Source organism: Aquarana catesbeiana, linkage group LG11 (genome assembly GCF_042186555.1).
Source record: "Aquarana catesbeiana isolate 2022-GZ linkage group LG11, ASM4218655v1, whole genome shotgun sequence".
Lineage (NCBI taxonomy): Eukaryota > Metazoa > Chordata > Amphibia > Anura > Ranidae > Aquarana > Aquarana catesbeiana.
This window is the reverse complement of record NC_133334.1, coordinates 14,176,838-14,195,037: the sequence shown is the minus strand read 5'-3', so window position 1 is coordinate 14,195,037 and position 18,200 is coordinate 14,176,838. Positions and strand designations below refer to the sequence as shown.

Genomic DNA, 18,200 nt, shown 5'->3' with positions numbered 1-18,200 from the left:
GTTTGCCGCCAGGCCGCATGTCTTATGAAGAGCTGGCTGTGACATGCTGTGACAGGGCCGGCTGCGGGTTCTGACGTGCAAGGCCGGCCACAGATGCTTCGCATATGTTGGGTGATGATGGGAGAAGCGGAAAGAGTCTCTTCGTTCCCCTCCCACCAAGCCGTTCCATGGCAACCTAGGCCACCGCTGAAAGTCCCTGTTCACGCATGTGCAACCGCCGGGCACCTGGCAACCAGGATGCCAGGAGAGGAAGAGGAACGGAGAAGCTGAGGCTGAGGTTTTATGAACCACTACCTGCAGTACATGCAGCCGCAAACCTTGCATGTGCGGGAGGCGCGTCTCAGATCTTATATAGAAAGCATTGAGTCTGGTGTATGCCCACCTCCTTTCCTGCCAGTGAACGGGTCGGATCTGATGCTCCTTATCAGAGGCTCCAGGCCAGAAAGCATTTTACACAGCGTAGCCACATACAGAGACCCAACATGCAGGGAGCACCTTCAGGCGTTCTGGAGCACCCAGGCCAATTCTGACATTTCTCTGCTCATCATTTATTTGCTAGAAAATTACATGTGTGGTTTGAACACCGTTTTCATATGTGGGCGGGACTTATATATGCGTTCGCTTCTGCATGCGAGCACATGGGGACAGGGGCGCTTTAAATTTTTTTTTTTTTTTATTGTTCATTTTACTTTATTTATTTTAGTTTTATCTTTTTTCCAAAAAATACATTTTTTGATCACTTTTATTCCTATTACAAGGAATGTAAACAGCCCTTGTAATAGGAATATGGCATGACAGGTCCTCTTTACAGTGAGATATGGGGTCAATAAGACCCCACATCTCACCTCTAGGCTGGGAAGCCTGAAATAAAAAAAAAAAAAAAGATCCTGGCTTCGATCGTAGCGGTGAGACAGTAGAAGCACCTGAGGGCGGCGAGAATGGGGGGACTTCCCCTCTCGCAAGAACGATCAAGCAGTGGAACAGCCGCTATGATCAATCTCATGGTGTAGGGAATCGCCGGCTGAAAAATCTGATATCTAAATGATGCCTGTAGCTGCACCCATCATTCAGATATCCCCGCACAAAGTCAAGGATGTCGTATGATGGCGGGTGGGAAGTGGTTAAAACGCATTTTTTTTAACACAAAGTTGTCCATTTATACAATATTTCTAACACATAACATGTACATACCAAAAATTACACCTCAAAATAGATTCTCCGACTCCTCCTGAGTACGGCGATACCACATGTGTGAGACTTCCACAGCCTGGCCACATACAGAGGCCCAGTACAGCCAAGTATGGCCGAGTATGGCAGAGTATGGCCGAGCATGGCAGGGTATGGCTGGGTATGGCTGGGTATGGCAGGGTATCGCTGAGTATGACTGGGTATGGCAGAGTATGGCTGGGTATCACTGAGTATTGCAGGGTATTGTGGGGTATGGCAGGGTATTGCGGGGTATTGCAGGGTATTGCAGAGTAGTGCAGGGTATTAGAATAAGGCTGAGAATGGAGGGATGGCTGAGCATGGATGGATGGCTGGATGTGACTGCATTTGTCACAGAGCAGCTCTGTGGGCACTACAGATCCAGCCCACAGCGCTGCTGCCATCCGATCTCTCCCCCTCTCCTCTCACACTGTACCAATCGGTACACAGAGGAGAGAGAGAAACCGGCGGTTAAGCAACCGCCCTGTAGTCGTCATTCATCTATGGGCCGGTTGCTAAGTGGTTAATCAGTGTCCACCCACATGCTGTCTCTGGGCACTCCTCTTCAGCTTTAGCCAGGCACATGGCTACTGAAGAACGGGAGACCATTCTACCCAGAAAAGTTGACAAAGTATTTAACAGGCTTTGGAAGCACTACTAAAAGTAATACTCAAAAAGCCAGTTATAAAGCATTACTCACAGAGCCAGTTATAAAGGAGTTTTGCTTAATAACTGGCTTTGTGAGTAAAACCTAGTGCACACATGCCAAATGTCTGCCGATATTCGTCCCGTGTGTACAGCAGCTGGTCTGACAGAAGCCGGCCATTCAGCCCGGGTTCTGTCAAAGGCTCATGACCAAAAACGGTTGCCGACTGGCTCTGATCAGTGCTCTTTGTCTATGGCTGAGAGCGCTGACCGGAGTGTTCTGGTGGGGGGGGCGTCTCCCTGTCAGAACACAATGTCTCAGCAGGGAGATTGATGTACTAACATTGGATTGTTAGTACAATGGCTCTGACCTGAGCTGTCAGTTTAGCGGTGTGTACAAGGCTTCATGCTTTATAACTGGCTTTTCAGTATTCACAAAGCCAGTTGCTAAGCATTACTCGCAGAGCCAGTTACAAAGGAGTTTTGCTTAATAACTGGCTTTGTGAGTATTACATTATATCTGGCTTTGTGAGTCATGCATTATAACTGGCTTTGCAACCACTACTTTAGTAGTGGTTTTAAAAGGGAACTACACTTTATAACAGGGTTTGGTAACTTGTTTTCTAAAGTAGTAGCTCCCAAACCCTGTTCAAAGGCTACGTTCACACACATGTTTAGGTGCAATGCAAATGGCTGATTCTTTGACACCCAAGTGGTTGCCTTTTTTGTATTCTGAAGGTGCAGAAATCAGGGCTGATCTGAGGTGTGAAGGTGCAGGAAGTGGGGCTGATCTGAGGTGTGAAGGTGTAGGAATCAGGGCTAATCTTTGGTGTGAAGGTGTAGGAATCAGGGCTGATCTGAGGTGTGAAGGTGTAGGAATCAGGGCTAATCTTTGGTGTGAAGGTGTAGGAATCAGGGCTGATCTGAGGTGTGAAGGTGCAGGAAAACCTGAAGATGATCCTTGGATTTTGTGCCCCTCTATGTTGTCATGTTTTTTTAAACTATAAAAGAGAAGTGTGAAAATAGATTATTTTCTCAAAGGGTTAGCTGAATAACCTCTGGATGTCTGCCGGCACCCGCTGATGCTTCGGTACACAGAACGGCAGTCTATGTAAACAAGACATATTGTCGTTCTGTCAGTACAGAAGGCATGGATCATGTGTCTCTGCTAAGCAGGGCACGATCCATGCCTTCTCCTAATACAAGCACCTCCCCCACAGTAGTAAAGCACTGGTCAGCCACACATTTAACCCTTTAATCACCCCTAATGTTAGCTCATTCCTGGTCAGTGTCATTAGTACAGTGACAGTGCATATTTTTAGCACTGATCACTGTATTATTGTCACTGGTCCCCAAAAAGTGTCAGCTAGTGTTCCGATGGTCGTTGATTACTAGTAAATCTGAGCATGCAGGTTGGCTGGTCAGACGGGGGGGCTTATTGGAATTTGAAAGCCCCTTTTATTAATAAGGTGGATCCTATATACCAGCCCCTCCCTTTGTGAATAAGTATTGGGTACAGAGAACCCGTACTCATTCACATACAAAAAAAGCCACCCAAGTGTTTAGCAAATAAAGACACCTTGGTCATTTTTCCAAATATATTTGACTCTTGGTGGTTGTTCATTTCCAGTATAGCTGGTGACTCAAGAAGACTTTACTGTGAAAGCCCATTGCCAATTACTGCTAAAGATAAGCAAATTGTTCTGTGAATTGCAATGGACCAGTCAAATCCAGATTAACATCACTTTACATTGATCTCTATTTGTGCCAGACAAGTGTAGAGTAAATTTTTTGCATCTTTGGGAGGCTCACAATATTGTATGACAGTGTGAGACAATACAGAAATCTCCTTTTAGGCTTCATGGAGCTCAAAAAAGGCCACTTATACAGGTTTTCAGTGTTTTTTTTTTGGTTTGTTTTTGCAATCACACACAGTATCTCACAAAAGTAAGTACACCCCTCACATTTGTGTAAATATTTTCTTCTATCTTTTCATGTGACAACACTGAAGAAATGACACTTTGCTACAATGTAAAGTAGTGAGTGTACAGCTTGTATAACAGTGTAAATTTGTTGTCCCCTCAAAATAACTCAACACACAGCCATTAACCCCTTGACCACTGGGCACTTAAACCCCCTTAATAACCAGACCAATTTTCAGCTTTTGGTGCTCTCATATTTTGAATGACAATTACTCAGTCATGCAACACTGTATCTATATGAATTTTTTGTCCTTTTTTTCACACAAATAGAGCTTTCTTTTGGTGGTATTTAATCACCGCCGGGTTCTTTATTTTTTGCGCTATAAAAGAAAAAAGACAGAAAAATCTGTAAAAAAATAAATTTTTCTTCGTTTCTGTTATAAAATTTTGAAAATTAGTAATTTTTCTTCATATATTTTGGCCAAAATTTATACCGCTACATATCTTTAGTAAAAATAACCCAAATCAGTGTATATTATTTGGTCTTTGTGAAAGTTATAGCGTCCACAAGCTATGGTGCCAATAGCTGAAAATTGATCACACCTGAAGTACTGACGGTCTATCTCATTTCTTGAGACCCTAACATTCCAGAAAAGTACAAATACCCCCCAAATGACCCCTTTTTGGAAAGAAGACATTCCAAGGTATTTAGAAAGATGCATTGTGAGTTTTTTGAAGTTGTCATTTTTTCCCACAATTCTTTGCAAAATCAAGGTTTTTTTTTTTTTTTTTTCACAAAATTGTCATATTAGCAGGTTATTTCTCACACACAGCATATGCATACCACAAATTACACCCCAAAACACATTCTGCTATTACTCCCGAGTATGGCGATACCACATGTGTGAGACTTTTACACAGCGTGGCCACATACAGAGGCCCAACATGCAGGGGAGCACCTTCAGGCGTTCTGGAGCACCCAGGCCAATTCTGACATTTCTCTCCTACATGTAAAAATCATCATTTATTTGCTAGAAAATTACATAGAACCCCAAAACATTATATATTTTTTTTAGCAAAGACCCTAGAAAATACAATAGCGGTCATTGCAACTTTTTATCTCGCACGATATTTGCGCAGCAATTTTTCGAACGCGTTTTTTTTGGAGAAAAAACTGTTTTTTGCTTTAAAAAAAAAACAAAACAGTAAGGTTAGCCCAATGTTTTTGCATAATGTGAAAGATGAAGTTACGCCGAGTTAATAGATACCTAACATGTCACCTTTCAAAATTGCACACGCTTGTGGAATGGCGCCAAACTTCGCCACTTAAAAATCCCTATAGGCGACGCTTTAAAATGTTTTACTGGTTACAAATTTTTAGTTACAGAGGAGGTCTAGGACCAAAATTATTGCTCTCGCTCTACCGATCGCAGCGATACCTCACATGTGTGGTTTGAACACTGTTTTCATATGTGGGCGGGACTTACGTATGCGTTCGCTTCTGCATGCGAGCACACGGACAGGGGCGCTTTAAAACATTTTTATTTTTTTTTTATTGTTCATTTTACTTTATTTATTTTAGTTTGACACTTTTTTCCAAAAAAAAATGTTTTTGATCACTTTTATTCCTATTACAAGGAATGTAAACATCCCTTGTAATAGGAATATGGCATGACAGGTCCTCTTTACAGTGAGATATGGGGTCAATAAGACCCCACATCTCACCTCTAGGCTGTGCCTGAAATTTAAAAAAAAAAAAAAAAAAAAAAAAAAAAAAGATCCTGGCTTCGATCGTAGCGGTGAGTCGGTAGAAGCACCGGAGGGGCGGCGGGAGGGGGGGACGTCACCCCTCGCCTCCCGTAAGAACGATCAAGCAGTGGAACTGCCACTATGATCATTCTTATGGTGTAGGGAATTGCCGGCTGAAAAAGCTGATATCTGAATGATGCCTGTAGCTGCACCCATCATTCAGATATCCCCGCACAAAGTCAAGGACGTCGTATGACGGAAGGCGGGAAGTGGTTAAAACGCTTTTTTTTTTTTTAACACAAAGTTGTCCATTTATACAATATTTCTAACACATAACATGTACACACCAAAAATGACCCCCCAAAATAGATTCTCCTGCTCCTCCTGAGTACGGCGATACCACATGTGTGAGACTTCCACAGCCTGGCCACATACAGAGGCTGGGTATAGCTGAGCATGGCTGGGTATGGCTGAGCATGGCTGGGTATGGCTGAGCATGGCCGAGTATGGCTGAGCATGGCTGGGTATTGCAGAGTATCGCCGAGTATGACTGGGTATGGCAGAGTATGGCTGGGTATCACCGAGTATTGCAGAGTATGGCTGGGTATTGCTGGGTATTGCAGAGTATGGCTGGGTATGGCAGAGTATTGCGGGTTATGGCAGAGTATTGCAGATTTTTGCGGGGTATTGCAGAGCATGGCTGGGTATGGCAGAGTATGGCAGAGTATGGCTGGGTATCACAGAGTATGGCTGGGTATTGCGGGGTATGGCAGAGTAATGCGGGATATTTCAGGGTATTGCAGGGTATGGCAGAGTATTGCGGGGTATTGCAGGGTATGGCAGAGTATTGCGGGGTATTGCAGGGTATGGCAGTGTATTGCGGGGTATTTCAGGGTATGGCAGAGTATTGCGGGGTATTGCAGGATATGGCAGAGTATTGCGGGGTATTGCAGGGTATGGCAGAATATTGCGGGGTATTTCAGGGTATGGCAGAGTATTGCGGGGTATTTCGGGGTATTGCAGGGTATGGCAGAGTATTGCGGGGTATTTCGGGGTATTGCAGGGTATGGCAGAGTATTGCGGGGTATTGCAGGGTATGGCAGAGTATTGCAGGGTATGGCAGAGTATTGCAGGGTATGGCAGAGTATTGCGGGGTATTGCAGGGTATGGCAGAGTATTGCGGGGTATTGCAGGGTATGGCAGAGTATTGCAGGGTATGGCAGAGTATTGCAGGGTATGGCAGAGTATTGCAGGGTATGGCAAAGTATTGCAGGGTATTGCAGGGTATGGCAAAGTATTGCAGGGTATTGCAGAGTATTGCGGGGTATTGCAGGGTATGGCAGAGTATTGCAGGGGTATTCCAGGGTATGGCAGAGTATTGCGGGGTATTCCAGGGTATGGCTAACCCCCACCTCATGAGTGTCTCTCATTTGTGGTTGCAGCAGCACTATTATTTGTTTTTCACAGACACATTGCTTGAAGATTAATTAGAGGGACAGCGCAGTATAAATTTTTTGATTTTGAATATTCCAGGGTATGGCAGAGTATTGCGGGGTATTCCAGGGTATGGCAGAGTATTGCGGGGTATTCCAGGGTATGGCAGAGTATTGCGGGGTATTCCAGAGTATTGCGGGGTATTCCAGGGTATGGCAGAGTATTGCGGGGTATTCCAGAGTATTGCGGGGTATTCCATGGGTATGGCAGAGTATTGCAGGGGTATTACGGGGTATGACAGAGTATTGCAGGGGTATTGCGGGGTATGGCAGAGTATTGTGGGGCATTGCAGAGTATTGCACAGCATTGCAGGGCATGCAGAGTAGTGGGGATGGCTGAGCATGGATGGATGGATGGCTGGATGTCTCTGTGCAGCGTTGTGGGCACTACAGATGCAGCCCACAACGCTGCAGCCATCCATCCATCCCCCTCTCCGCTCACAGTGTACCGATCGGTACACAGGAGGGGAGGAGCGGAACCGGCGTCATCAGATGACGTCGGTTTGTTTACATGTGATCGCGGCCGTTTACCGAGATCCGTGATGCGCCGGGTCCTCTGGACCCGGCGGTCACGGATGCTCTCGAGTGCGCGCCCTAGGGGGCGCGCGAGAGCAGAATTCTGGGAGGACATCCCTGGACGTCCTCCCAGAGTTAAGCAACCGCCCAGTAGCCGTCATTTGGCTATGGGCCGGTTGTTAAGTAGTTAATGTCTAAACTGCTGGCAACAAAAGTGAGTACACCCCTAGATGAAAATGTCCAAATTGGGCCCAAAGTGTCAATATTTTGTGTGGCCACCATTATTTTCCAGTACTGCCTTAACCCTCTTGGGCATGGAATTCACCAGAGCTTCACAGGTTGCCACTGGAGTCTCTTCCACTCCTCCATGACGACATCACAGAGCTGGTGGATGTTAGAGACCTTGTGCTCCTCCACCTTCTGTTTGAGGATGCCCCACAGATGCTCAATAGGGTTTAGGTCTGGAGACATGCTTGGCCAGTCCATCACCTTTACCCTCAGCTTCTTTAGCAAGGCAGTGGTCATCTTGGAGGTGTGTTTGGGGTAGTTATCATGTTGGAATACTACCCTGCGGCCCAGTCTCCGAAGGGAGGGGATCATGCTCTGCTTCAGTATGTCACAGTACATGTTGGCATTGATGGTTCCCTCAATGAACTGTAGCTCCCCAGTACTGGCAGCACTCATGTAGCCCCAGACCATGACACTCCCACCACCATGCTTGATTGTAGGAAAGACACACTTGTCTTTGTACTCCTCACCTGGTTGCTGCCACACACGCTTGTCACCATCTGAACCAAATACGTTTAACTTGGTCTCATCAGACCACAGGACATGGTTCCAGTAATCCGTGTGCTTAGTCTGCTTGTCTTCAGCAAACTGTTTGTGGGCTTTCTTGTGCATCATCTTTAGAAGAGGCTTCCTTCTGGGATGACAGCCATGCAGACCAATTTAATGCAGCGTGCGGCGTATGGTCTGTGCACTGACAGGCTGAACCCCCCACCTCTTCAACCTCTGCAGCAATGCTGGCAGCACTCATACGTCTATTTCCCAAAGACAACCTCTGGATATGACGCTGAGCACGTGCACTCAACTTCTTTGGTCGACCATGGCGAGGCCAGTTCTGGGACCTGTCCTGTTAAACCTCTGTATGGTCTTGGCCACCGTGCTGCAGGTCAGTTTCAGGGTCTTGGCAATCTTCTTATAGCCTAGGCCATCTTTATGTAGAGCAACAATTCTTTTTTTCAGATTCTCAGAGAGTTCTTTACCATGAGGTGCCATGTTGAACTTCCAGTGACCAATATGAGAGAGTGAGAGCGATAACACCAAATTTAACATACCTGCTCCCCATTCACACCTGAGATCTTGTAACACTAATGAGTCACATGACCCCGGGGAGGGAAAATGGCTAACTGGGCCCAATTTGTACATTTTCACTTAGGAGTGTACTCACTTTTGTTGCCAGTGGTTTAGACATTAATGGCTGTGTGTTGAGTTATTTTGAGGGGACAGCAAATTTACACTGCTACAATGAAAAGTAGTGAGTATACAGCTTGTATAACAAAGTGTCATTTCTTCAGTGTTGTCACATGAAAAGATAGAAGAAAATATTTACAAAAATGTGAGGGGTGTACTCACTTTTGTGAGATACTGTAGGTGTTTACAGGCACATTAGAAGAGGACCATTTACAGGTAGAAAAAAACACCAAAAAGAATATTTTGAGAGGGGCTTTCCAGCAGAAAAAAAACACCAGTGTGTGAATAAATGGGTATGAAGGTGGATAAACTTGTACATCTGCATGTAAATATATTCCACTGACCAGAATAAACGAATATTCTGGCCAGTAGAATGTACTGTATTTACTCTGAAAAGCCATATATATGCCCATAAACAGGCTCACATACTGTAACTTTAGAGGCGTTTGTTCTACCAAATTTTGCTGGAAACAAATGCTGCTTATTTTATAACCCCGTGTCTATGAAGCCTTATGCCGCGTATACAACAACTTTTTGACCGGACTGGTCCGATGGACTTTCCGACGGACTTTCGACAGACTTTTGACGGACTTTTGAACGAACGGACTTGCCTACACACGATCACACCAAAGTCCAACGGATTCGTATGTGCTGACGTACGACCGGACTAAAATAGGAAAGTTGATAGCCAGTAGCCAATAGCTGCCCTAGTGTGGGTTTTCGTCCGTCGGACTATCATACAGACGAGCAGATTTTTTGACTGGACTCGAGTCCGTCGGAAAGATTTGAAGCATGTTCCAAATCTAAAGTCTGTCTGATTTTCAACTGGAAGAGTCCGCTGAAGGCCCGATGAAGCCCACACATGATCGGATTGTCCGTCGGACCAGTCCGGTCAAAAAGTCCGCTTGTGTGTACGCGGCATGACTGTTTTACTTCATACTCTCATTGCTGAATAACTAGCAGTGAAAATCAGTGATTACATTCGGGTGGATCTCACTAACGATCACATAGACAGCAATAAACCCGACTGACTGATTTTTTTCCATTCCTTTAATCTTCTCTAGCTGAGTACAATGATCTGTACAAAAGCAGCCAGAAAAAGAATGGAGCTGATGGCAGTGTGAGCAGAAAAGGGATGAAAGCTGCAGAGAGATAATGAAAACCATCACATGTACCCGGCCTTATCCTGATCTTTAGTGAAGTAATTATTGATCCTTCTCATTGTTTTACAGTTAACATTATTATATCAGACATCATCGGGGAGACATGGATTCCTCATGTGAAGAAGACAACTCTATCCTGTCAGATAACCAGATTCAGGACAAAGGATATTCACATAAAATTATACCTGAAAAGACGTAATAACATGAAAAAACATCTCATCCACTCATGGCCATCAATGGGCCGTCCATCAGATGGGAACAATACAACGTTACCAGTGGAGATGGAAGACGCTGTGAATGATACAATGTTACCAGTGGAGATGGAAGACGCTGTGAATGATACAATGTTACCAGTGGAGATGGAAGACGCTGTGAATGATACAATGTTACCAGTGGAGATGGAAAATGCTGTGAATGATACAATGTTACAAGTGGAGATGGAAAATGCTGTGAATGATACAATGTTACAAGTGGAGATGGAAAATGCTGTGAATGATACAATGTTACCAGTGGAGATGGAAGTGGAGATGACAGAAACAGAAAATGGAAGCTACAAATGTGATTGCAGAATTTCTCTAACTCCAAACATAGATACAGATGACGGCGCCATACTTACTCTGGAAGTTGATCACGATGCTCTGGAATGGCCCGAGTATAAATATCACATTCTGAATGTGATCAAAGGTGAGATCTGATTATCTGTACCTGAAGAAATGTAAGAAGTTCTAGATGTATAAATGTGAAATATATAATATAATACACACTCACTCCAGACACAGTTCAAGATTTTTTGTCCTGTAATTTTATTCAGCAAGACAGCAAAAAAAATGTAGTTATTAGGTGGAAGGGCGGGATATACAAACAGGGAAGGAGTACTAAAAAGTAAACCTAAGTCGGACTTTGAAGGCATAGGAAACCACAACGAAGTATGAAAAAATAACAATGTTTTATAAGAAAAATAACAGATCATGAATGAAACATTCAAAAAGAAGTTAAAAATCATGTATACTAATACATAATATACAATGAGCCCTTGTGTATTGACTAGGTATGAGCCGAACACCCCCCCGGTTCGGCTCATACCTTGGCAGCAGCACTTGCGAACAGGCAAAAAATTTGTTTGAACACCGTTAAAGTCTATGGGACACGAACATGAATAATCAAAAGTGCTCATTTTAAAGGCTTATATGCAAGTTATTGTCATAAAAAGTGTTTTAGGACCCAGGTCCTGCCCCAGGGGACATGGATCAATGCAAAAAGAAGTTTTAAAAACGGCCGTTTTTTCAGGAGCAGTGATTTTAATAATGCTTAACGTGAAACAATAAAAGTGTAATATTCCTTCAAATTTTGTACCTGGGGGTGTCTATAGTATGCCTGTAAAGGGGCGCATGTTTCCCGTGTTTAGAACAGTCTGACAGCAAAATGACATTTCAAAGGAAAAAAGTCATTTAAAACTACTCGCGACTATTAATGAATTGTCGGTCTGACAATACACATAAAAGTTCATTGATAAAAACGGCATGGGATTTCCCCACAGGGGAACCCCGAACCAAAATAAAAAAAATGCGTGGGGGTCCCCCTAAATTCCATACCAGGCCCTTCAGGTCTGGTATGGATATTAAGGGGAACCCTGCGCCAAAATAAAAAAAATGGCGTGGGGGTCCCCCTCAAAATCCATACCAAACCTGAAGGGTCTGGTATGGATTTTAAGGGGAACCCCGCTCCAAAATTTAAAAAAAGGCATGGGGTCCCCCCAAAAATCCATACTAGACCCTTGTCCCAGCACGCAACCTGGCAGGCCACAGGGAAAGAGAGGGGGAGGACAGAGCGGCCCCCCTCCTGAACCATACCAGGCCACATGCCCTCAACATTGGGAGGGTGCTTTGAGGTAGCCCCTGAAAGCACCTTGTTCCCATGTTGATGGGGAGAAGGGCCTCATCCCCACAACCCTTGGCCAGTAGTTGTGGGAGTCTGTGGGCGGCTTATCGGAATCTGGAAGCCCCCTTTAACAAGGGGACCCCCAGATCCTGCCTCCCCCTGTGTGAATTGGTAATGGGGTACAAATGTACCCCTACCATTTCACAAAAAAAGTGTCAAAAAGGTTAAAAAACACAAGAGACGGTTTTTGACAAGTCCTTTATTGATTTCTTCTTCTTTCGGCTTCTTCTTCCATCTTCTTTCTTCTGGTGTTATTTCGGTGTTATTCTTCTTCCTCCATCTTCTTCTCCATCTTCTTCTTCCTCCACTCTTCTCGTCCCGCATCTTCCTACAGGCTTCTTCTCCGCTCCGTCCGCACAATCCGCCTCAGTGGGAGTCTTCAGCGGTGTGCTTCGCTTCTTCTGACATTTCTTATATTTCTCTGACAGCACGGGGAAAGCCTCAGGGAAATCCCTTGAATTCCCCGTGCGTCAGAGGAGGGCGGGGTCATCGGGTGGCCCCGCCCTTCGTTATATAAGAAATGTCAGAAGAAGCGAAGCACACGGCTGAAGACTCTCACTGAGGCAGATCGTGCGGATGGGGCGGTGAAGAAGCCTGGAGGAAGATGCGGGAAGAGAAGAGTGGAGGAAGAAGAAGATGGAGAAGAAGAAGAACACCGAAAGAACACCAGAAGAAAGAAGATGGAAGAAGAAGCCGAAAGAAGAAGAAATTAATAAAGGACTTGTCAAAAACCGTCTCTTGTGTTTTTTAACCTTTTTGATACTTTTTTTGTGAAATGGTAGGGGTACATTTGTACCCCATTACCAATTCACACGAGGGGGCCCGGATCTGGGTGTCCCCTTGTTAAAGGGGGCTTCCAGATTCCGATAAGCCCCCCCGCCCGCAGACCCCCACAGCCACCGGCCAAGGGTTGTGGGGATAAGGCCCTTCTCCCCATCAACATGTGGACAAGGTGCTTTGGGGGGCTACCTCAAAGCACCCTCCCAATGTTGAGGGCATGTGGCCTGGTATGGTTCAGGAGGGGGGGCGCTCTCTCGTCCCCCCTCTTTTCTCCTACAGCCTGCCAGGTTGCGTGCTCGGATAAGGGTCTGGTATGGATTTTTGGGGGGACCCCACACCATTTTTTTTTTTTAATTTTGGCACGGGGTTCCCCTTAAAATCCATACCTGACCTGAAGGGTCTGGTATGGATTTTGAGGGGGACCCCCCACGCATTTTTTTTTTTTTTAATTTTCTTTCGGGGTTCCCCTTTGGGGAATTCCCAATCCGTTTTTATTAATGAACTTTTATGTGTATTGTCAGACCGACAATTCATTATTAGCCGCGAGTAGTTTTAAATGACTTTTTTTCCTTTGAAATGTCATTTTGTCATTTTGCTGTCAGACTGTTCTAAACACGGGAAACATGCGCCCCTTTACAGGCATACTATAGACACCCCCCAGCTATGAAATTTAAAGGAATATTGCACTTTTATTGTTTCACTTTAAGCATTATTAAAATTACTACTCCCGAACAAAAGCGGCCGTTTTTAAAACTTTTTTTGCATTGATCCATGTCCCCTGGGGCAGGACCCAGGTCCCCAAACACTTTTTATGACAATAACTTGCATATAAGCCTTTAAAATTAGCACTTTTGATTTCACTCATGTTCGACTCGAACTCGAAGCTCATCCCTAGTATCGACGCATTTCACCGTTGGGCTTCTTCAAGATACAGTCAAGGTTCTACAGATAGCAAATAAAAAGAACGGATCTCACTGTCTGAAAATAGAACATATGAACTTTAAAATCAAACAAAATAATATACCAAATATACTTAAAAAACGTTAATCTGTTCAATAGGAAGGGCCACACGACAATATGGATAAAAATATAAAAAAAAAAAAAAAAAAAAATGATAAAATAAAAATAAAATAAAAAATATGTATACTAATAATTGGACACTACCTTGCAGAGGGATACATCTCAAATAAGAATATCCAGGCAATAGCTCAAAAAAAATACCGTCTTAATCAGGACTTAATATATCATGGTCTGTATGCATGCACAGGAAAGCCAGCCAAATCTAATAAACAATATAAAATATAATGATTATCAAAACAAACAAAATAACACCATAGATGTATGTTTTTTTGTAGGAACAATACTCATAAAAATACCTGCTAACAAGTAGGAGGCAGGATTGGCCAAACAATTCCAAAAAGCAGGGGTGAAGTGGTGTGGATAGTGTGGAACAAAAAGCAATAGAAATGCAGGTTTCTTGGGCATTCAAAGCCCACCAAACAAAGTGGTCAGTACCCGACAGGGTTATCCAGGAAGATGTCTAGGAAGATGTCCACACTATATCCAACAGAATCTACAATGGAAACGTACAAAAAAAAAAATTCCTTTAGTAAAATGGTATGTTACATGTATATCGGTGCAGGTAGAAGTAAAGAGCTACTTACTTCAATATTAAAACAGTAAAGCGTGGCCCCTGGGAGACAGCCTTATGCTGGTCACAACATGTCACCAGACACAGCAGATATAAATAGCCCTCCACCGGGATTCGTGCCAAAACAGCGGACCAATCAGTAAAAAGGCGGTGACGTCATCAAAACGGGACGGAACGGGAGGAAGCGGCGCCAAAAAGAGCAAGGGCAGACTTTAAACAAAGAAAGGTCACAGGGCAGAGTAGACCAGCCATAAAAGGCCACAATCTGTGTGTTCCCACTCCACACAATCTCCACACCGGAAGGGACTGGTTACCAAGCATCAAGGCACAAATTAGTCCACCAATCGCCCAAACTTTGTCACTGGTGGAAGGGCTTTGCATGTCTGTAGTATAAAACAAAGAATGATTCTGATTGTCTGAGCCACTTAAAGTGGTATTAAACTCAAAAACAAACATTTACTATATTGCTGCTTACTCAGGACTCCCGGACCCAGACCAGAATTTCCTAAGATCTGAGAAAACACAAAGTTTCTTTTCTCTATAAAAGTCACAAGTCCTGGAGCCGCTCACCATTGGTAGATGAGAAACCTTGGTGACACATATACACCATCCACAATCCTGCCAGCAAACACTGATCAGTGTAAAAGCAGCCATAGTGTCAGTTAGTGTCAGAGTGAGTTAGTGGCAGTATAAATGTCAGTTAGTGTCAGCATCAGATCTATTTGTAATCTGTTCTGTTTACAAGATACCCTAACAATGACACATTTCTTCATTTTCAGGTGATAAACCCAGTTTATGGAGAAGATGGAACGAGCACGTTGTTAAATGAATCTGTGATATTTTAGCATCCTCTACTTTATTCAAAACTTTCCCTGACTTATGTGAAAGTCACAAACTTCCTAATTCAGAGCTCTTTCGATATCTTCAGATTAAATTTTTTTTATGCCCTATATACAAGGAGGAATTAATTTAGATAAATTAACGTGCTTTGAAAATATATGGAAATGCGACCCACACACTAATGCCCCGTACACACGGTCGGACATTGATCCGAAATTCCGACAACAAAATCCATGGATTTTTTCCGACAGATATTGGCTCAAACTTGTCTTGCATACACACGGTCACACAAAGTTGTCGGAAAATCCGATCGTTCTGAACGCGGTGACGTAAAACACGTACGTATAAACAGGGCAGTAGCCAATAGCTTTTGTCTCTTAATTTATACTGAACATGCGTGGCACTTTGTGCGTCGGATTTGTGTACACACGATCGGAATTTAACTGATCGGATTTTGTTGTCAGAAAATTTTATATCCTGCTCCCAAACTTTGTGTGTCGAAAATTCCGATGGAAAAAGTCCGATGGAGCCCACACACGATCGGAATTTACGACAACACAATCCAATCGCACTTTTTCTGTCAGAAAATACGACTGTGTGTACAGGGCTCCCCCGATGTAATGAGGGGGCCTTGGGGACCCTTATGTAGTGTGTGTATAATGTATATGTATGTATGTGTGTATATAGATATAGATAGATATAGATATATATATATATTCTATCTCTCTCTATCTCATATACATGTGTATGCCCGCCCAAGCGTATGACTCTCTTTACTTCGCTGCTATGGGCTCTAGCCCCAGATCTTTTGTAGACCTAGCAATGCCCCTACCAATTGTACATAGTTCCAATATGTAGTATAAGATTTTAGAATTTATGATAAATATTATTATTTATTTTATTATTTAAAAACTATACTCTTGATAATAATGAAGACCATTTTTTTTTCTTTTTTTTTTTTTTATCTGAGGTCATCTTATAATAACCTGGTGTAAGTTGGTTTTATCCTCTTATACAATGTAGGACGCAATCTTTTGAGTAGTTAGATCCTTGCTAAAATTGTCTTAGTTAAACTACTTTTAGTTTATGTTGGAACTACAACTCAATATTATTACCATATATGTGATCTTTTCTTTTGCTGCCACCATATGTACTTATGTATACTAATTGTTAAAATTCAATAAACAAATTTGATAAGAATCTGTGATTTTTATGGAACAAACCTGATCGGGACCTTCAGTGCATTACACATTCCATGGTGGAGTCCTGGACAGATCATAGACTATAAAGGTGGACAATGAAAAAAATTCTCCTTTTTTTTTTTTTTTTAGCTTTAATACCCATTTGTTGAGACTTGGCTTGCTACACATGGCCAAAAAAAACAAAAAATGGCCAAACAAACGTAATTTAACCACTTAAAGTCCAGACACTTTCACCCCCTTCCTGCCCAGGCCAATTTTCAGCTCTCAGCGCTGTCACACTTTGAATGACAATTGCGCGGTCATGCTACACTGTACCCAAATTATATTTTTTATATTTTATTTGAGACGGATATAACTTCCTTTTGATGGTATTTAACCAGTTCCCTCCTGGCCTATAGCAAAATGACAGCCCGGTGGGACTTTCATAGTTCTGGGTAGAAGTCATATGTCGTCCTCCCAGAACTCACCTCTTGCGTGACCGCAGGGCCGCGCAGTGGGGCAATCTGTCACCGGCTGTGACACAGCGGATGACTGATCACTCTACCAGCCCAGTGCCAGTATCATGTGATTGCTCTGACCAATCACAACAAAAGACACTGAAATAATTAATTCAAGTCCTCAGATTACAAACAAGTTAGGTTTTGTAGGTTTGTTCTTAAAGCGGAGCTCCAGGCTTCTGCAGAAAAAAATAAGTCAGCAGCTACAAATCCTGTACAAATCCTGTACAAATCCTGTACAAATCCTGTACAAATCCTGTAGCTGCTGACTTTTAATATTAGGACACTTACCTGTCCTGGAGTCCAGTGATGTCTTCACCTGAGCCGATTTTTCAATTAGCTATCGAGTGCTGCCACCACCATCTCCACTAAGGGAAACCGGCAAGGCAATTCTTCACCGCTGGTTCCCTACTGTACATGCACTAAGTGCGCTGCGATCTCTGATTGGGCCGGCTGCAGGGGAAGAAGGAGGCGGGCTGGACTTCTGGCTAAGTTTGCTGATGCGAACAGAGCCAGAAGTAGGAGCGGGTACCTGTCCAAACCAGGTACCTGCTCCCCCACCTCCCCAAAAGGTGCCAACTGTGGCAGCAGAAGGGGAGAGGCAGACAAGTGGAGCTTCCACTTTTGGGTGGAGCTCCACTTTAAGTTGAATTTGTATGTAAGTCAGAACAGGTACATTATTTTATGTGTAACTCGAACCTAAAAAAATATTTTTATATTTTTGGATAGCATAGGGAAGGGTTTACACCCCTGTAATGTTTGTTTTCCTGTCTGTGTCCTTGTTCAGAAGATTTTACCTCTTTTTCTGTCCAAGTGACAATTGGATTTTGAAAATTTTGGGTTGTTGTGGAAACAAGGATTGGTGATAAAGCTTCCGTGGAGACACTTTTATTCCCATGATAACTCTTCCAGGAGTGACTTTCCCTTGCTAGGGGGAGATTTCCTCTCACTTCCTGTTGTCTCCCTCCGAGTTATACATAAGTGGATGTTTGTACCAGTGAAATTTACTGGTATAAGCAATCATAATGTGTAAAAAAAAAAATTAAATCCTCAACATTTCTCCCAGAGTAGTACAATGTTATTATGGTAACACTGTATTGCTCTGGTCACAGTGTGTTATAAAAA

General features: G+C 43.4%; 1 protein-coding gene across 3 annotated transcripts in view; it reads left to right on the top strand.

Annotated features, from left to right (window-relative positions):
* The window catches only part of LOC141111847 (uncharacterized), a 226,202-nt gene extending 209,626 nt beyond the window's left edge, over window positions 1-16,576 (top strand). For all 3 annotated transcript variants that reach the window (XM_073604008.1, XM_073604009.1, XM_073604010.1), the window contains 2 exons: window positions 10,237-10,851; window positions 15,316-16,576. In XM_073604008.1, the coding sequence (XP_073460109.1) occupies window positions 10,237-10,851; window positions 15,316-15,365 (665 nt within the window). In that variant the 3' untranslated portion in view covers window positions 15,366-16,576. The remainder of the gene's footprint in view (window positions 1-10,236; window positions 10,852-15,315) is intronic.
* The last annotated feature ends 1,624 nt before the right edge of the window (window positions 16,577-18,200 follow it).